This window comes from Falco peregrinus, chromosome 12 (assembly GCF_023634155.1).
Source record: "Falco peregrinus isolate bFalPer1 chromosome 12, bFalPer1.pri, whole genome shotgun sequence".
Classification (NCBI taxonomy): Eukaryota; Metazoa; Chordata; class Aves; order Falconiformes; family Falconidae; genus Falco; species Falco peregrinus.
This window is the reverse complement of record NC_073732.1, coordinates 25,664,132-25,685,260: the sequence shown is the minus strand read 5'-3', so window position 1 is coordinate 25,685,260 and position 21,129 is coordinate 25,664,132. Positions and strand designations below refer to the sequence as shown.

Below are 21,129 nucleotides of genomic sequence, written 5' to 3'. Positions count from 1 at the left end.
ATGGGATGTGGTTAGCCAGAGGTTAACTGGGTGGAAGGAGCAGGTAAGACCATTTGTACTCTAGACTTCCTGACTACAGCACAAAACCTTAAAAGAAACCTTGTGCTATTGCTGCCTTACCACTGTTGGAGGTAGCTAAGGTCATTAATCTGGCATTCTTGTGCCCAGGGATAGGAAAGGAAATTCAACAAGGTTTTCTTTATTGCTTTCTTTGCTCTGAAGTATTGTCAAATTGCATTGCTCAGACCCAGTCCAGATGCTTCTTGGAGTAAAGGTAGAGACCTGTAGGCTGAGCTTTGACCAAGATCCCTGTTTGCAGTTCTGGACCCCCAGGGGATAGTCACAGGCTTGGGAGCTCCGGTAGTGGTGGGTTGTCAAGTACCCCTCTTCAGAAAGGAGACCTTGGATATATTGATCTTAACATTTTTAATAATGCATAACACTATCTGAATGTGGGTAAGGATGGGAACTGCTGCAGTGGATCAGATTTATGGTACGATTAACATAATCTGTTGAGAGCCTTGATGAGGGAGGACAGGACCTGAAGGCACACTGCCAGCTTTGTCAGGGATTGGCAGAGGATAGTTTTGGTTTCTGCTTCCATTTTTCAGAGTTCATTCATTAGCAAAATAATAGAAACATGTAAGTTAATCAGTGGCATTTTTAGTTGGCATTTAAGAGATTTTCCTCTGTAAAGAGGAGTATGTAAATACAATTTGTTCATAGCTTTACTCTCCCGTTTAGATTGTCATTAAGAGAAATCTGTGAAATAAAGTACATTCCGAGGTGTGGTAATGTTTTCTTAAACAGTAAATACCTCCCAGATTACTAAGTGATAGAGAAGATAGAAAACATTGGTCAAAGAGCTCTTATGCTTTTGCTGAAGGCAATGACAGAACTTTAATTAACTGAAAGTCACCCTGCGGTCTAAAACTGGTAGTGCAGAGGTCATTCCCAAAGACAGAGATGGTGTCTTATTGAATGGAGGCACCTGGGTGTACATATGTATATACTTGCAGTCTTGGTTTGTAATAATCATTCCTGGAGCAAGAATTACATCTGCAGCAAGAGCTACAAGATCAAGCTCTTTTAGAGAGCAGACATGGGAAAATCCACAACTATCCAAATCATTGTAGCACTGAAAATGAAATATGAAATGGAATGAACATCTAGATAAAAAGTGTATGCTGAAAGATAACTAAGGAACACTTTTCTGCAATTCTAACTCATAATTAAAAAAATAAATGTTAAATACATGTGCTTTAAGTCAGGAAAAATGAGGCATGGTTAACGTTATTTAATGACTGATGTAGCTTCAGCTAGCAGTATCTATAAAATTTGTAGCTCTTAATTAGTGAGTGAGAAAATTTTAATATTTCAGAAGTATTACTTTGGATGTGCAATTCCAGCTGGTTCTCGCAGTTCTAAATAAGGTCCTTGCGAATTACTTTCTAAACAATTCTTGATAAATGATCAGTCACATCTCTTGCTGCTTTTTCTGGGTTAATACCCTAATTGTCTCACGTATGAGATAATAAAATAAGATCAGTCTAAAAACTCAGTTGAAATGTATCTATTCTGTAAGAAATGGTGCTGCATAGCCTGTAATAGAGAGAGGATGATGAGGTACCCTGAAGTGATTAGACGTGCTGCAAGAGTGAATTTAATTTAGAAGATTGAGAGGTGTGGAGATAACTGCTTTCTGCCTACAGACTTTTACCACTACTCAGTATAACTGAGGACTTATAAATACTTTAAAGATATTAACCACAGAACTCCCAAATCGCAAGAACCACCTACACCATTTGTACATTGTTCTATTAATAGTGGCTAAAACATTAGCTCCTGCAACCATGGCATGATATTAAAATGGAGCAGAAATGAAAAGACCAGAAGCTGGTGTTCTTTTCCAGGCAAATAGGTGGGTTTGGAGGGACTAGATGCTTTTCAGTTTTAAAACAACAATAATTTCCTGGCTATCTCCAGATCCCTGACAAGAACGACAGTATTTTTTAAAAAGACAGTGATATATGTAATGACCAGGTTCAGTAAATCCCAAAAGACAGAGTGCCATAGCCTTTCTGTGTTCTCAAGCTGCTGCGATGCTATCGGGAAAGAAACTTTTTCGTCATCCACTTTTGTGTAACAGACCCTATGCTGGAATTAAGCTTTATTTTTCCTCCTAATTCTCCCCAAACTAACTGAAATCATTATGCAGCTAAACCTGCCCCTCCTCCAGCCCAGCACTTCTGCTTGCAACATGCCTGGAAGCCTTATTTAATCTCACCTGCAATCCAATTAAAACCCTCTCAAAAATTCACACCTGCTCTAATTGTAGATTCACATCACTGCTTCGTAGTCATTAAGTCTATGAGTTAAAGTTTTTATGAGTGCAACTAATCTAGTTTATCAACAAAATGCTGGAAGGTTTACGTGCTAAAACAAGATAATCAGTATTCATGCTTCAAGATTTCAGCAGGGGTCAGGAAGGAATTATCTTGTCTTATGAAGCATTTCAAAATGGCTAATTATGTTTGTTCCTAAAATTTCATCCTAAAACAACTGAAATGAGAGTAAAAGCTTTTGAACTGTTAACTGTGAATGACTAATTTGGCTGTGTTGATTTCTATCAGAAAGTCCTGGGATCACTTTCTTCTTCAGGATAGACCAAAAAGGTACACTTCAAAAATACAAACCCAGTAACGCACAAGCCTCCATGTTGCTTGCGAAGCCTGGGAACATACGTCTGAGGGGCATTGCTGCTGAGCCTGTGTTTCTGTGTCTGTGTATGCATGGTTGCCTGTTCTCCAAGGGACACGTGGTTTTAAAGCAGTGGGCCTCGCAGCTCACAGAACGGAGTCAAGGTTGTTAAACACTAACCTTGAGCACACAGCTGTGAAATACCTCTAGGAGATCCCAAAGATACAGAATTGAAATAGTTTAAAATTTTCTATTTTGCTAGAGGTTTGTGGTTGGTTTTTTTTTAAAAAAAGTTTCTTCACCTTTATACAGCAGTGATCACCTAGCAATGGAAAACCCACCTAGAAACTTAGATAATGACAAATAAGAAGAAAGCAGTGAGAAAGAGAGAAATATACGCAATGTAGCCAGGAATCCTTTTTGATGATATTTTTTTTCCTAATGGATTCTTGCTCCCAATCCACCCAGAGTAAGCCAACAGGCATGTGACATGGACTACAGATGGATCAGCTGTGGCAAACACGTACAGCTGCACATATCTGTTACACAGGTGCTTGGCTCTGGGCTTGCTGGCTGGCCGGGAGCAGTCAGAGGTTTTGGCAAGTGCCTGTAGTTCCACAGGTTGGAAGAAAAAAGCCAGTGAGAGAGTAGTCAGCTGGCACCACCGCTTTCCATAGCAGCCCCCAAGCCTGAGCCAAACCCACCAGTCTCGTTCCTCACCCCACATTCTGAATCACTGTCAAATTCCTAAACTTATTTTGCAATTCAGTGGGAGGCTTTTTTGGCCGGAGTTATTGGAACAGGGACACTGGCATACTTAGTACCTCTGTGTACAGTAGTAAGCCCTTTAGTTGTTGATCGTTCTGGGACAGAAGTGCTTGTGCAGGGGTTTTACGGTCTGTTTGGTTTGGGGGTGTCCCCCCACCTTGTGTTTTGTTTTGATTTTATTTTGGGATTGGTGCGTTGTTTCTATTTGGTTGGTTTGTTTTCTTTTAGAGGGACTGGTATCTTATCTTTTGGTTGTTTTTTTTTCTGGATTTTTTTTTTTTTTGTTCCTTGGGTTTTTCCCCTGGAGGGGAAGTTAGGGCAGGAGCCCTCTGTGCAGAGGCTGGCATGTGGCAGTGGCAGAGCTGGCTGCTCTTTACTAGCTGGACATGCTGCAGGTGTAATTGAAGTGCAGCAATGTTTATTATGTCCCTCTAAATAGCTGCTGCTGATGTTGCAGAACTGGTGCTGAGCCAGTAGAAATACATGAACCATAATCAAGCCTGAGAAGACGACATTATCATGTTGATGGAGACAAATATATATCTCTCTGCTGTTAATGCTATGTTCAGATTAGTCTATGTGATATCTGCTTATGACAATGGACCATTTGCTAATTATCTGTTGTGATAGGAACATTAGAGAGGCCTACAGATGTCATATTAAGCTTATACATCATGAAATATGTATACATCTTTCTGCCAGTTCCATCAGTTCTTAATAATGTAAGAATTTTCTCCCCAGCACTCTACTTAGAATAATAATTAAGAAAAAGACCTTCTGTTGCAAAGATACCTTTCCAACTATGAGCTGGTAGACTTGCCTCCACCTGTAGCTATTAAGAGACACATAGGAGCTGTCTATTCATGGAGATCTAAACTGGGCATGTATATCTACGTGTTTATAGCAGAGTAATCTCTGCTCTATAAATAGCCTGAGCCTCTAGTGACCAAAGGCGGCCAAAAAGCCAGGCTTCCACTTAAACAGAGATTTGGCTTTATCAGTATGAGAAACCTAGAGTGATGGCCAGGGCTTCACACAGCAAAGCCTGAGCACCCATCCCAAAAATCCAAGCTATGAGTGTAAAATCTGCCACCAGGAGGAAGCCTGGACATGCTGCAGGGGTGTCATTTTGCTAGAGACAGCTGAGAGCCTCTGTACAAAGCCAGAAAGATTCAACCCTGGTCAGTCCAGCTTTGCAGACCAGCCTTAGACCTAGACCTGGCTGCCCAAAACCAGGTACCCTGACCATCCCAGCTCCTTCAGTTTCTGATACTGCAGCAGGAGCACAGGTGGGATTTCACTCACATAATGCTTATCTAACCCAAACTCCTTTACACAAAACATTTAAAATGCAAAACCTGGTGATTTTAATTAAACACAGTTTTGCTGGGATTTTTTTTTTTATTCACTCATCTCATGACTCTCTCTAAAATATGTGTGAAATGTCTGTAATTTAATCAGTGTGCTGTTAGTTTATAAGCCTAATGACAACTGGTTTAATGCCAGAGTTTTTGTTGGCACTGGAGTTCATTTTCTTCTAATCTTTCAGCAACTCTGGGACTAAAAGCAGAATTCTTGCTTTGGATATCAAGAATAGTAAAGAAGAATCAACACATTTTCGCTGGTTTCACAGAGAAATCTTGGTTTCTTGCCTTTTTTGAGCCAAAAGAACACCTTAAGAAGCAGCATTACATCTTCAGTGAGGTCTGGGTGAGATATCCCTCTAATATGTAATCATGATTTTTGCAATAACACAGTATCCTCAAACAATTTCCAGCCTATGTTTGTCTGACCTTTAGTTTGAAACTACCCACGATAGGGACTGGTCTTTTTTCACTTTTCATTACTTTAGAAACTTACATCCAAGTACTTAAAGCTTTCTTGTTTCTGCATTAAGCGTGGGATATGAATATATGACTAAATGATATATTGATTTCATATGAATGATAAATGAAGATATCATTTTGCAGCATATGAAAAAATACAAAGGTAGCAATTTTGTTAACACCAAGAAAATCAGTAAAACCACACTTCAAAAAGTGGTTTAACCTTTATTTTATTCTGCTTTTCTGTTCTCTTCCTTCCATACTTTTTCCTTCTTAAGTACGCCACAGGCACAGTGTGCATACTGTGGAAAGGATATTAGTCTTCCAGCAGACCTTTCCCAGCCTGGCTCACAGCTCACACGGACAAAGCACACTTCCCTAGCCAAACATTTGCCAAAATGCTTTGCAACCTGCCCTTCCCAAAGGTTATTTGTGCATTTTAATCGGCTCTGATTTTTTTTTTTTCCTCTCCCTTGATTAGGCTGATTAGACAGATAGATAGGGAAATATAGCTAAGAGGAGGATATCAAAAGAAACAAATGCTGTTTTTAAATGTGCTTAGGTGTTTGTTGCTGGTGCTGTCAAGGCTCACTGTGGCAGATTGGCAGCCAACACGTCTGTGAAGCACACCACGTAAACAAAATGGGCAATGCCAGAACTGGCTCAGTGATGGACAGAAAGCTCATATTTCTGTCATTTGGTGGTGGTTTGTTTGGTTTGCTGTTGTTTTTTTTCAGTAGCTCATCACTGGCAGGAGGAATATCCAATAAAAACTCAATACAACATAAACTGATACAGCTTTCCATGCAAGTATTAATAGCAGTAATTGTGCTAATGTATGTAATGAGCTAATTACCTGTGGTATAAACATGAAGTGCTGCATAATGGGGGCTTTTCAATCCCAGATAATTTCAAGTTTTAATCAGCTTGCTCAAAAATGACCAGTTTTTTTGATATTGTAGGTTTAATTCTAGTCTTTGGAAATACCGTGCTAAAAGGTGGTTTTCCATAATTTAGTCAGGAAATAATTGTATTCTCTTAGAAATAACTGAAAAGATGATAAGCCATCATCTCTCACACAATTTGGCCTTTCTGCAAAAATAAATCTTTTAATTGTAGGTATCCTCTGTGGTCAAAATGATTGCCAGGAAGAGAATGCTCTCTGTTCATTATCTAGATCTCTTTGGTCTACTCAATTCGAGAAGGAATTTTGCAAGAGCTTGCAATCACCAGAACAGAAAATAGATTCACTGAAATGCTATTACATTTACAGAAAGCTTCAGGATAATTTATTTATGAGATGGGTTGTTGCTTTTACATAATCCTTACGTTTATCAAATTTTTGGCATTTATTCTTCCCAGTTGGGCCAGTAAAAAGCAGCCAATTAAGGTGTTATTCAGGCATACAACTTCCAACCTTATCCAGAAGCTGAGAATTAGGAAGAAGAATTATCTAAGGGGTTTGGTGGGGTGTGTGTGTTTGGTTGGTTGTTTTTTTTAAAAAAAACTTCTAATAGATTCAGCTCAACTAGGTAGGAAGAGGTGTAGAAAATGCTTACTTGTGTGCCAACTAGAGCTCACCTGACCAAGTCAAAGAGCTGGGTCCTTCCTACCCAAGGTCACGATGTCTCCCTGCAGTGGTTCCCTTCCCAGCCTCCCTCAGGAGGAGCAAGGGCTTCAGGGCCAGGTCCCACCCTGGTGCTGAGAGCTGGCTGGCTAAGCAGGGCTTTCAGGGCTCCTTTCTGATGAACCTGATGATGTGCAGATCAATGCTTTTCTGCAGGTATAAAAACTTATCCGTCGTGTTCCGGTAAACATGGGGCTGTCCCTCGAACTAAGAGGCAACTTGGAGGACCAAAAAAACATCACAGCTGAAGCTTACTCCACAGCAGAGACTTTTTACCAGTTGAAGGCAGTGGGTGCTTGACCAGGGAGAGCTGTGAGTTCATGATGTGAATCTGTAGCTCTTTACTCCTTGAAAAATGAGGATAGCAGCAGAGGTGTCAGTTTTTCTGGCTTGTTTAGTTATTGTGCTTGCACAGGGACTGCCAGTGACTTAGACCTTCGGTACATACGTTGAACACTTTCCTGCTATGGCTTTGTCCTACAGATTTGGCTGTAAAGCAGCAATGATTCAGGCTTTACTGGCAGTCTTAAAACTTTTTGGTCTAACAAGCAGGTATCATTTGGTGTGTCCAGCAAAGTTGTTATCTCTTTATGTTTATGTCAATTAAATTATGTCTGTAGCAAGGTTTAAGTGCTGTGGCATTGAAGTTAAAGATCAAAACCAATTGTTTTGCATAGCAATACTGTAAAACACTGCTATTTCTATTAAAAAAAATCCATTTTTCTGTAACAGATTACATTGTTTCTTTGAAGTGTGAATTTAAGCAGCTAATGTTTATAATATGTACATCACTAATCTTCAGACTTTAATCTCTATAGTCCTATTTAACCCAGTGAAGCTTCAAAGGGTATGGATGCCTTATATTGTTTATTGAGATATGAGGTAAAATATAAATGAAAGATCTGGGGAATCAAAATTATATCCATAACATTTTTTTAATCTGCATAACGTATTTAATGCTAGATGTGTTAGAAAGCTACCTGTATATTTGCCTGATGAACAGTAATACGGACATATTGGAAAGGGAAAACATATTAATTAGAGCCTGCACATCTCTCCTTCTTGCTAGTGTAATCATTAAATTGATTTTTCCAGTCTGACATGTAATTGTTCCAGCGATGGAATCCTGCTTTCCACTCTCGTTCTGCTTCATCAATATTTCCTGTAAAACATGAAATGGGTTACATTAATCTAAATTTGAATCTCTTTATATGCTAATTGAAAAATAATTTTGATTATCAATGTAATTTGCTCCAAATAAATTATAGGATGGTCTTTTGCCTCTTTTCTTAAACCTGGAATAACTGAAAATTCGGTGATTAACACTTTATCTTTACACAAGGAAGGAAGGACTACAAAGGTATCATTCTGGCACACCACAGCGTAATAAATGTACTGATGTATGGGCTTCTTGCTTTGGGGTAATACTTCTGTTCATCAAATTCATCATTTTAAAGCCACCTTTTCCTTTCAATCACAAAAAATGTTACTTTGGTTCAGTATACCCCACAGTGAAACCTCTATACCCCAAAGACTACGATACACAAACTGAGATAAGTGCTTGTAAAGATATAGTGAAATCAAAGCTTTGTTCAAGGCAACAGCGTTATTGTTAGTTTTAATGGATTTCAATGGATGGCCAGGATTTCACCCTACTGTGGAATCAAACCGCAAGTTGGAAGTGCAAGGGGTGCAAGTTTGGAGAAGGATTCTGTAAAATGTGCACTGGGTCAACATGAAACCATCTTGTTTTTTCTCTTTCATTCCAGTCTATAAAGCATTTGCCGACTAATCCTGTGTCTCGGGGCAATATTTATTGCCAAATTTGTTATGGGCATCAAGGCAAAGGGTGAGGATGAGAGGAGTAATAAAAATATATCATATTACAAGGTTCCCAGAGTATTTTACGGACAGGGATCACTTCCTCCAGTCCCAAAAGTAATTAATGCTAGGGAGAAATGCAGTGACCTTGCAGGAACAACCCATACAATAGCTAAAGGAAAGTTAACGTACAGAGGCTGTGTCACATGCTGTGGCTTATTTTGGATCAGTTGTAGACTTTAAGAAAAAGTTTAGAAACCATTTATGCTCCATGAATACTTTATTCATTCTGGACCTAATTAACTTGGTGTCCCATATTGACATAGCTTGCTTCCAAAAAAACTTGGGAATGGTGTCCATGAGATAACGGTTCTGTGGTTTCTTTATGCTCTTTTGACTTTATGTTCTTCTGCTGCAGTAGAGCACAGGCCCTTCCCATCCATCCATACACCCTTTCCCCCCCCCCCCCCCCCTTTTTTTTTATGATCTGCCAGCACTGCAAGTTTAACTGGTTATGTGAAAATGAAATACTTCTGTGTTTTACACATCAGTAGAGAAAGTATTGTGGAAAGAGAGTAAACAGAAACGGAGATTTAGTTTGGAGAAGCATCCAGTAATTTGGTTGCTTATCTGCAGTTTAGCTCAACATATCCAAACCTGTTTGGTCTGGAAGTCCAGATGGCAGTTTAATGAGACTTTGAAATGAGATTTACATTACTACTTGGTTTCAGTGAGACCAGAAATAAAACCAAGATACTTTTTCTTGGGAAGTTCTCTACTGCTGCTTGTAGACAAAAGGCAAATTGTGAAGAAAATATAGGGATAAAATTAACCACTCTCCCTCAGTTCAAAGATGATCACATGATCATATGACATAATCTTTGATTATGTCAGAGTTCAAAGAAAAGTTCAGATCACTTTTAAATTTTTTCTACAGGCCACAACTGCCATTAACTCATAGAGGATTTGTAAATGCTGGTATAGCTCATAGGACTATAGGGAGAAGACGTGCACAACGTTTTACTTGCCTAACTCTAAGAACTTGCCTTTACATGTTTCTTAATTCAAAGATGTAGCCACCTATTCCTCCTTTAATTATTCAGGTTTAGATGTGTTTGAAGTTTGCCCAAAGACTTTAGAAACTGTAATACCTCTAATATACACATGTCTTCAATTAAAAGTCAATGTTCTAGAGCATAAATTATGAGGCATTTCAGTGCTTCTTAAAGATCATGGTGAAGAAGTGAGTCAGCTAGAAAAAGCAGACAACAAGAAATTCAGAGTAGCCACCATTATGAATCTAAAAGACAAAAGAGGGAAGGAAAACACTGAAAGAGGAACTTGGATTCCCATTTGTTTGCTTTTTTTTCAGTGATAAGATCCAAATTGAAGTCACAAGTCAATGCATCCCATTATCACCAACATCATCAATCTCTTTGAAGCAACCACCCATGACTTAGATGAGCTGACAGCTGGAAGGCAAAAAAAAAAGATTAGAGAATTCAACTTGACCGATAATTACAGCTCAGAGCAGTGGGTTACTACAATGTGCTGCAGTACTACGGAAGTCAGCTAATAATACAGTGAGGTTATATTGTTATGCGCAGTCATTCAGGCAAGCCCAAACTTTATGGTAATAGTGATTAGCCTAATGCAAAGCCCAGTGAAGTTTACAAGGTGGAAAGGGGAGACTTCACTGAGGTATAATTCATTGCTTACTGCTCAGAAAGGTCCCAGTTTAACAGACCAGAGGGAAAAAAAAAAAAAAAAAAAGTTTTTTGATTCTTTGGCAGTGTCGGTGCAGACAGCTGGCATTTCTTTTCTTTCCACACGGGCACGCAGCCCTTACTTTAATGGCATTATAGCAAAGTTAAATTTATCTCCATACCATCATTTGTTGAACTGCTAGTTGTGCCAATAAAGTGCTAATCTTAAATGTATTTTTGTGTATTAACATTAAGATTGGGACAAAGGCCATATAGCTGTTATGATATAGTATAATTAATAAGGGATGACAAGTTAGAATTGATTTTGCTGTGCTCAACAGCTCATAAATGTGGGTACCTGCAAACTTCTTGTTTCATTAATATGATAAATGTTACAAGTTTATCTATGCTGTAGATTCTCATGGTGATAATTTCTACATAAATGTTCAGAAAAAAAGAAAACAAATGATATCTATTCTTCAGTACCCCTGTTCAATGCTCTTTAATTACCCACTCTGCATATCAATGTTTTTTTAACCACAACAGTATATTTTTTAATATGTATTTTTAAGGACTGCAGATTTTAATTTTCTGTCTTTATTTCCTTCTTCCAAAAGTCAAGAGAGCTCTCTGGGAAATGAAATGTTGTAAGGTCTGTTATCTTTCCTATGGCCTGGAATGCAAGGTACTGGAGTTAAAGAAATCGGGTTAAGGCACACAACTCATTGCCCATAGGCGCCGTTGATAGGTGCAGCAGGTGAGGTGACTTTTGAGTAGTCCACCTTTCTGCATGTATAATGAGCGCATCATCTAGCTCTGTGGAAACTGACCGCTTCTTCTGATGGTGAATTTTCCAAATAGTCATATTTTAAATACTCAGGGTAAGAAGAATATTAAGCTCTATAGAATCCACGTACTGTTTGGAAGATCATAACAAACACAATTTGTTATTCACTGGTCAATAGGTTGGACTTATCTCTGCCTCCACATTCAAAGTCTTCTTAGGGTTGTTTTAAAATATATTTATATTACCTACTTGGAAGTTTGATTTCTCTATAGATGTTATATGATGCAGTAACATCAAATAAAATAGAAAATTATCCATTATATGTATTAGGCACACTAAAATAGTAATGGAACAATAAATGGAAAGCTTGGCTGCCTGCAACTTTCTATAATCAACAGGAAACAGCATATATAAATAGTTAGAGCTCTAGATGCATTAAAGGTTGTGTAAAGGAGGTTGAGTCTAACATAGTTCCTTTTATAATTAACAGATGATTGCTCTAAAAGCTACTTAAGAGTCACTCATCGTTTACTGTCCCTTTGGTGTGTTTCTTTCAGAAGCAGTCATCAGAAAAAGTTCTTGTGATTGTCCCAGTGCTCATGCCCTCAAATGAAATATTAATTACTGGATGTTCCCAGCTTCTCCTGGGGTGAGGGCGAACGGTGTATATACTTGGTATCTTGGCAATAGGGTTGAAATCTGTGTAGAAATCGTGTCTAGCTGGAATTGAGAGCCCACGTAAGGCATGACTGGGTCCAGTTGAGCTGTCCAGTGATTATTATCAAGCTGGACACAAAACGACAACTTTTGATTCATGGCTTCAATTATACTTTCATATATTGAAATGGGAGGAGAAGACACTGAGAAATCTTCCAAAATCATACAAAGTGCTTTAGAGATATAAAGGCCAGTATTTTATACACGGCTCTTACTGTTGTGTTAATGTGTGAGGCTTAAGTATTTTTCCTTAATAGCTTTCTCAATCCATAACTATGACAATTTTGTTTGTTTGTTTGTTTTGGAATGTACCTGATTTGGTTGCTTAAGAAAAATATCTATCCATAAAGATGGCAGGGACTAAATATTTTCCTCTCTCATATATTTAACTGCCTCAAGGATCTTGTCTTACCCAGCCTGTCATGGGAACAGGCTCGCTCAGGTGCCGGGCACATCTAGAGCCACCCGTGCTGTGCTGAGGGGACCTCCAGGGGGTAGCAAGGTTTGTGTTAGGAGCTGACCAGTAACTTAACAAGTGGTTTGTTACCGAGCACACCCATGCCAACTCTGACCTCATGGCACAATGAGAAATCCCCTTGCAGTTTCTCCAAAATAAGTTGGTTTGATTGTCCTCTTCAGGTTCTACCTGATACGATTCTACTTTGCCTATCTGAACCCTACTTGAACTAGAACTTGCGACAATGATAACATGAATTTTCCTGGCTTCTTGTTCTCTGTCATCTTATACCATATCATGTTAAAGCAACCTTCTTTTTCTAAAAATAGTTCAGTGGAAGAAGCAATAGAAGAGATAGACCTTCAGAAAATGAAATACTTGTGTTTATGGCATGTACTGTCCTTTGGGTATAAAAGGAGATAGGATATTCAAAATAATATTTCAGTAAAAAGAATTATTACAATATAAAGTTTTATATGGTGGTTGTAAGCAGGATCTTAAAGGTTTCTCTGTCAGAATTGTATAAGATTGTATAGGGAACCAATATAAAAAAATTATATATCTGTTATAGTATTTCAAGCACAGATAGATGTGGGTACGTGACCAAACAGCACTACTTCTTGATAATGTTCTTGTCTCATTTCTGTCTTAGAATCCAGGCACAACTATTCTTTCCTTCTTGCTAAGAATATACTCAGGAATTTCTTTTAATTAAATTATGTAAATTCATGTTTTAAATTACTGAATATGGCTAAGTGATGTATTTGTGAGTCCTGGCAGATTCAGAGCCTTGCTTCATCATCCCTCACACCACAGGACCATGCAAAGTAACTCTGCTGTCCTGCCAAGGTGTGCTGAACTCTGTCTGGTGATGTGCTCTCTTCTGATCTGCCACAGAGCATTTGGTGATGCACAGCCCATTTGTAAGATGCACATTACACAACAGGGGTTCACAGCCAGGTTAAAGAAATCTGTAAAATAGTTTGGTTCTCCTGGCTCAGCATAACAGGCTTGTCAGAATTTTTGAAACCTCCCTAAAATCCATCCATAATTTGGTATACTGTGATTTTAAAATCACAGACTATACTTTATAAATTATTCATTTTACCTGCTGATTTTCTTCTCTTGATTTAATTGAGAAAATGGAGAGGGGATAAAAGTTGAGCCATAATACAGTTAGAGGCTCAAATGAGGAAAGAATAAATTATTTCACATAGAATCATCTGTGCACCATGAAAGTTTACATATTTTTAAGACTAACATCCAAACTGAATCTTATGGAAAGCTTGTAGATAACTAATTAACATTTTAAAAGTGTATCTTATTTTTGAAATGAGATTTCCCCCCTCCTCCCCAGAATGCAGTTCCAGAACTGCAAAATCACTTTATAAAACCAATTCCTTTTGAAGTCCAGAAGCACAGAGGCTTCATCTTTTGGGCCGGCTTTGCAAAAACAGTGGCATAGGGCTTCTAAAGAAAACCTGAGTCCTTTGTGTTCAACTGAGTTTAAAGTTTCAAACAGCCCGTTATACTTTTCTAGGCAGTGAAATCGCATACGTTTAATGTATACACAGTTGGGCGCAAATCAGTTCTATTTTGCATAGGCAAACCCTGAAGTCTCTGGGTTGTCAACGAAGACTGACTGTCTAGAAAGAAAACACAAGGCGCTCTCATGTGAGATGTAGAACAGAATCCCCTCCTGGCAGCAGCGATGCACTTCGTATCCCCTGTGGACTGGCTGCATAATGTAATCCCATAAATAATGGATAAAATAATCCCAGTATAACATTGCAGAATGCACTTGGGATACATGAAGTTTATAGAGAACATCCAAAGCCTCCAGAAGCCCCCCTTTAGCAAGGTCTTTCCTGTTGTCTCCAGGAACCCAGAGCCAGGCAGTGCCAAGACCCTGGTGGGGGACGGGCTGAGAACAGAGATTTGCAGCACTCTTGGGTGAAATGTCCCATGCTGTGGTTGCATCTGCACTTTGGGGCAGAGAAGCTCCACACCACATAAGTCCTGGGCTTTGGCTTGTCCTCAGGTTTTGTCCTAGTACGTAAGAGGGTGCTACAGGGAGGTGAGCCCATGGCCAGACGCATAGGGCACGTTGCAGGGCTCACCCTCACCACAGCACGGACAGTTTTGTCCAGCATATCATGGAAATTCAGTTACAAATAGGAATGTAAAGATTGAAACTGAAATCAAGGAAATGATCCTTGTATAAAAGCTATAGAAAATCATCTAGAAAAGTATTTTTACCTGTCATTTCCATGACTTTGGGAAAAAACATTTTCCAGAATCGACACTGCTGAGCTTGTAATTTTGTCAGTATCTCTGAAGTGTTAGTATTTAATGTCAAGTATTTTTGTTCAGTAGTAGTGAAGACTGGCCATCTCGTTCCATTGATCACAGTCCCATTTGGAGTTCTAAATGAGAAAAGAAACATTTTAATTGGAATGAGAAATCACTTCAGAATGTCAATAATGTGTTGTTTGTTTTTTATTTAACAGCTATTTCTGCTTAAGTATGTTATTTTGGAATTACTGAAGTATACTTCTTTTAAGTAAAGGGGGGAAAGGAAGGTTAATTTGATTTAACTCCATTAGAAAAAAAAAATAAATATCTATATTCCCCTTTCAGGGTGCTCTGAGTTCACCTAAGGAAAAAGGTTAATGAACAGCCATACGCAAACTACACTTGTTGAGTCTGGAAATTCTTGCAGAAATCATTCTGGATGATTTAAGAACAAGCCAACCAACCACTTTGGGAGGTCGAGCTGTTCATGTTTTAGTTTGAATGTTGCTGATCCCTTCAGACAGAAAAATAGATTGGACTAAATAGCTCAGATGATAAAGCCAGTAAAGGTTCAAATAACGTCTAAACTTTGGATGAGACATATGGGGAGAGAAAAAAATTATTTCCCATTAAGAAGGAATGGTTCCTTCTTGAAGTGTGTTGTTTCTGTTTGGCACTCTGCTAATGGGGCTTGTTCTCAAATCTTTTGGAAATTGGGAAGAAGTACAGAGTGCTTGGCTCTTTGTAAAACAAGCTCTGCACATTAAAGGATTTCAGCGGTTAGCATTAAAATAGTTATGATAAATATTTATAATTAAACAGAGTTCATAAGACTCTAGGAACAAGCATCCAGGGTTTCACCTCCAAAAAGGATGATATGTAGTATCTATATGACTATAGAAAAAAATAGTCGGTTTAAGTGTGTAGAAGAACAAGAAAATGGGAAGCATTGCATTAGGGAACAAGTGAGGCAGAATATGATTTTTCAGAAAAAGAAGTAGACTTACGATTTAAACAGTCACAAATCATCATTAGCTCAGAAGAGGTTAAGATTACAAATTAAACATCCTGTTGCAGTGTGAGCAGAAGGATTAATTTTCTTTTCTAGAAGCTGATATCAGGGAATCTGGGGCTTCAGGCAGAACAACAGTATTTGAAGATATTTAGTGGGATAGATTAAGAATGCTATTAGCTAAGTTAATTTGGTTCTCTCTGCTTTACTTCTTTTGGCCAGGACTCTTCGCAGAAGGTGGTCAGAGAGGAGTCCAGGCTGTGTGGATCCCACTGGAGTTGTGCTTGCCAACAGTGGGAGCGAGGTACCGGGTGTAGGGGGAGCTTGCAGAGCATGGGATGCAGCTCTGAAATAATATTGGTATCTCTTAGTTCATTCAGAAAGAATCAAGGATTTGGCCCATGTTTTAGTGTTCTGCAGTGTTTGGCATTTGCTGCTTACAGAAACAATGTTAGAGTAAGAGATTCAGCATTTCATTTCCTGAATTGCTCATTTCTTTACTAATTTTTCTTTTTTAATTCAGCTCTGATTAACCTATGGTGCCCTATTTAACTGAACATTTATTTGTGGCTCATGAGAATGATGACTTAAGCAGAGCTGACTTGCACTTCAGTTCAAGATCAGAACGCTAATGGTGCTGTCAGTATTCATTTAGCAGCTTTTATGCTATGAAATAAATCATGACATTCCGTATTATAATTTACGGGGGGGGGGGGGGGGACTACACAATGGCTACAGATGTATTTTACCAAAAATGATTGAAAGAACTGTCAGATGAACACAGAATTTTGAAATACGTGAACCTGCTGATTATTGCATTCTCTCCACATTTCCAGGAGGTTTACTGTTCAAAGAAATGTCCATCAACTTCCTTCTTTGCTCCATTATTGAAAATTTCCCAAGTTAAAAGGTAAGTCCCAGTTACAGCAAAACATAGCTCACGTGTATAATTTTGTACTGGTAAAAACAAGTTACAATTACAACCTTGTTTTCTATCACAATTACTATTAATTCCTTCTTGCTAGTAACTTCATGATGAGAATTGTAGTGCACAGAATAAGCTGTAAAGTTGCCTGTTCTTTGCACCAAATTAAAAGTTTAATAATATTCATATAGAAAATTAGAAGTATTGTGGGAATACCTTTACTGAACAGAAAAGAATCCAAACAGCCTTTGTCTCTGTTCATCTGGATGGACAACTGCTGATAGATTATAGGAACTTGCTTCTACTGAAAGAAGCTCAAATTTTTCACAGAAACCTCCATCACATCACCTTCATCAATTCCCCAAACCTCTGCTCTTTCATCTTCTGGTGCTATTGGATCACCTCTCCTTCGGCACATTCCAGTTTTGCCCACCTCAGTGCCTTTGTCAGTGGGGCCTGAAAGGGCTTGGGCCACCCATCTTCAGCACAGAGCTCTGCTTGGTGCACCTACCTTGTCAAACACTAAGTCACCTTGCTTAGACCTCTGTCCCTACCTAGAAGTTCTAGTTAGGGAAGACCTTCACTTTGTCTGCAGAAAATGTGAGTTACTGAAGATTCTTAGAAGGAAGCTAGCTCCTTTTCTACACGATTTTAAATGTTTGCAGGAACAAGTCTTACAGCATTTTAAGAAATACAATTATTTTAGTTACTCCCAGAGAGGAAATGCAAGAGAAAGGTAAAAGAAAACCAAACCCAAACCAAAAAAAAACCCCAACCAACCAGTAAACCACCTGTATTCAAACTTTTAGTGTAAACATAATCTGTTTCATTATATCACCTATTATTTTTTTCCTTTCTATATGCCCTGAAGTTATAGGCTGGACTCTCTTTACTCTCTGATGGTTGTAGAGCAGCTCATTTTAGTTAATTATTTCATTAAGATATGTCTTTAAGGCAGCCAAACTTATTTTCTCATTAACTTGAAAAACAGTATCTTTGTGAGCCCAGTCTCCAGTAAAGCTGCTCTCATTCTTTACTTTTATACATATATGTGCTTTCATTGAACTTCATGAACCTTATTTAATCTTGTGCTCAGTGGAAGTTGCTTGGTATTACTCATGGTCACTAAGATCAGGTTCTTCCCCCTTTGGGCATTGTATGGCTATAATTGTCTATAACACTTAATTCTCAAGACTCACTTACAGTAAGTACACCAGATTTGACAGGGAGTGAAGAGGGGTTTAGAGGAGCTTATTCATTGATCATTTGTGTATATTTGAGATTCATCTTCAACACCTTTAGAAGAAGAAAATTTGGTTCAGATGGAAAATAAACCGCTTGAACACCATTCTGTTAATTATGAAGATATAATACATGATCATTCTCATTAATAAGAACAATATAACCTGAAATGCAATACAAGATGACTGCATATTTATTAATATTTACATAGCATTACTTTTATAGATGCTTTATCATACACAAAAATATAATAATCTGGTTTTTTGTAATATAAAGCTCCTATAAAATACTCTATTTTTGTGAGCAAGCTCTGAATAGCTTTCACTGTGCAGTATCACCATTTAACAGAGAGGTTCTTTTGCATTGTTAAGTTATATTTTGGTATAGGTCACAAAGAAAAAAAAGTTGAGTCTCATGGAAGTGGTTTTAGGGATCATTTACCTTCCTAATGAGTGTTGTAAACACTAGCTGTACCACATGTCAGCTTAGACCATCCCAAGCTTTCCCTGTATTCTTATTTAGCTGGTCTATTTGTAAATGGATCAGGTCAACAATGTTGCGTGTTTCTCTAGAGGAAAAGAAAAACAAAACCTACATCATTTTAGCTGTCCAGCAGAGATGAATTATACCAACCCAACACTCACTAAGAGATTCACAGGCTGAAACACAATTTTACCTCCAGTCCCCCGTAGCCCCTTCCTCCAGACAGACAAATATTTGTTCTGCCTGGCTGAAGCTGTTCATAGAGATATTGCTCCCTGAGAGGAAGCATACACTAATTTCACCTGAGCAGTGTGTTATTGCTTTTAATTGTCTCTTCAGTTGCAGCTGGCTTCCCTCCGACCTGCTCTGAGAAGAGCTCAGCAAGCTCGTCTGCCTACAGTTCACCCGGCAGAGGCTTTCCCATCCCTCCCCATGGCGTGGAGCATCGGGAAGGCAGCATCCCCGCACACCACCCACCTCCCTCCTGCCCTCATCAAGGTAGCGGCAACCCCAGCAGCCGCAGGCACTAAATACGCAGTAAGGCAATTTCTTCCTCGGTGCCTTCCGCAGGTTATCACCAGGCTGGCATTCTGCTGGCATGTGTCTCGTTAGCTGAAAAGGTTGCCCACTGAGATTAATGAAAAGTTATGATAATGCTGCTGCACCCCTCGGTTCCCCCATGCAGCAAGAATGGGAATCAAATGGAGACTTGCTCCTCCTGGGTGCAACTTTATTGACTTCACCCAGGTTGTAACCACTGATACTGATGCTCATTGTCAGTTTGCCCCCCTTTTCTTTTAAACAGCTGGTTTAAAGGGAGGAGACAGTGAACGTGAATCATTTTTATTAGTGTTCATGATTCCTTGTGAGCTGTCAGACAGTACTGGCAATCAGCTGTTTTTTCATGGGGTGGCATTTTACAGTGTGTTACCATGGGCACAAGATAACAGGGAGAGGGGACAGCCTTAGAGTGAATGCAGCCACAGCAATAACCCCATCTCTTGCACATTTTCTGCAGTTGCATTATAAAGCCTTTAAGAATTATGGAAATAGTCAGCTCAGCACCAAATAAAAAGCCTACTGTAAATGTTTCACCCCAGGGAGCGAGGGACAGTTCTGCGTGCGTCTGCTGCAAACACAGCGAGCTGCTGAGGCTCCTGCGGTTCTGCTCCAGGTTGCTTCAGAGCTACAAGAAGGCTACCAGCAGCACAGCGTGGTTTCCAGCCCTGCAAACACTTGTGCAGCAGCACAGCACAGGTATGACACCTGATAGGAGTGAATGTAGTCAATAATGTGCTTTGAGTTTGTGCTTTTACATAATTAACTCCTTTAATTACATAAATACAAAACCTGCTTTTGCTGTGACATTGTGAATTTTGGTTGTGTTTTCTACCAGGTGAAAGGGAGTAAGATAGCACAGGGCAGAGAAATCCAAGGTTCAGGAAAAATGAACAAAAGTGTGAGAAGACAACTGGGCTATAGTATCAACAGCTGACAAGTGAGGGGTTGTAAGCAGAGTGGTGTGGTTTATAACAGAAACAAAGATGCCAGCTAACAACTGACATCACAGACTGAGCTGTCACTGCACCGCAAGTCAACTCATCTGTTTGTTTAATAAAGCTAAAGGTAGATTTAAATAATGAAGGATGGTAAGGGTTCCTGAATACCACCATCATGTGATGGGTCTGCATCGAAGCTCTTGCCTCCAATGTGTTGCTCCTCAAAAGGCCAGGCTATGCCAGCCCTTTGTGCTTCTTCCTGTGGCACTGCCAAAGCCTGAGTTCCTCCTGCTGATGCCTCCTCAATCAAAGACCGATCTCATTGACTTCAGATGAGTTATGACAGCGATATTGTATATTTTGAAAAAGGCCACAAGATTTGTATCTTAAAAATTTATCTTAGTTTTGCAGTTGCTTTATTAGTGGTTGTCTCATGTAGAGCATCATTAAATCATGCTGGCACTGAACAAACATACCCAATCGAAATATATTTATTTATCTAATCTAAATGGATGAACCCATTTTTATTTTATTTTTCCTTCTTCCCCAGTCTAGAAGAAAATATTCTGTTGTTTTCTTTCTTTTCCACTTGGACAGAAGGGCACTCCTAATTAGCAGGAGAGCTGGTGAGGAGCACCAGGCACGCCTGAGCTGCCCCAGCCCTCCGGAGTGCTGCTCCCTGCAGAGGGGTGGGAAGCGTTTGCGGCATTAGTCAGGCAAACATCCAGATGTCTCACATAATTTCTAAAGGCCACGATGTGTGATATTTATACCGATGTTCATTTTCTCATCGCAGCACAACAACTGCCATGTTAATATCAGTTCTGGGCAATGGTGTGGTCCCCAGGGGAATGATGGTGTAGCGACAGTGCCTGTTTGTGTAAGGCCTTGCTTGGATGGTAGGACTGGGAGCTTCATGGATATTTTCCAGCCTAGTCCTATTTAAAAGAGGAGCAGATTTTACTATTATCTACTGGTTGAATCTTCTCAAACCCTCAGACAATTTGGCTTAACGCCAAAATGTTTCTTCATACCGGGCTATTAGTTCAAATGACTCACTCTTAAGTAGACATCAGAGAGGGCTCTGAGGTTGAAGGCTTGAAGTCCTTAACCTGAGGAGCAGTCCTAGCTATTGGAACAGAGAAAATGAACCTGTTCTGGAAACTTTTCCAAGGAAAGTTAGCAAGTGAAAGGATGAAGAAATATCTGTAACACCTGGGAGAAAAAAAACAACCAAACAAACAACAACAAAAAAAAAAAACCC

The 21,129-nt window shown here is 39.1% G+C and overlaps 1 protein-coding gene and 1 long non-coding RNA gene across 2 annotated transcripts in view; one reads left to right on the top strand and one right to left on the bottom strand.

The window, feature by feature from the left end:
* Positions 1 to 7,769: 7,769 nt before the first annotated feature.
* BCHE (butyrylcholinesterase) overlaps positions 7,770 to 21,129 on the bottom strand; it is a 32,180-nt gene continuing 18,820 nt past the window's right edge. The window contains exons 3-4 of the mRNA XM_005236146.3: positions 14,669 to 14,835; positions 7,770 to 8,083 (exon numbers count right to left, since the gene is read on the bottom strand). Coding sequence (XP_005236203.1) covers positions 7,956 to 8,083; positions 14,669 to 14,835 — 295 coding nt within the window. The 3' untranslated portion in view covers positions 7,770 to 7,955. The remainder of the gene's footprint in view (positions 8,084 to 14,668; positions 14,836 to 21,129) is intronic.
* Positions 15,506 to 20,327, top strand: LOC114011788 (uncharacterized). The gene is made up of 3 exons (XR_008749419.1): positions 15,506 to 16,020; positions 16,553 to 16,626; positions 18,706 to 20,327. It is a non-coding gene; the product is annotated as an uncharacterized LOC114011788 (long non-coding RNA).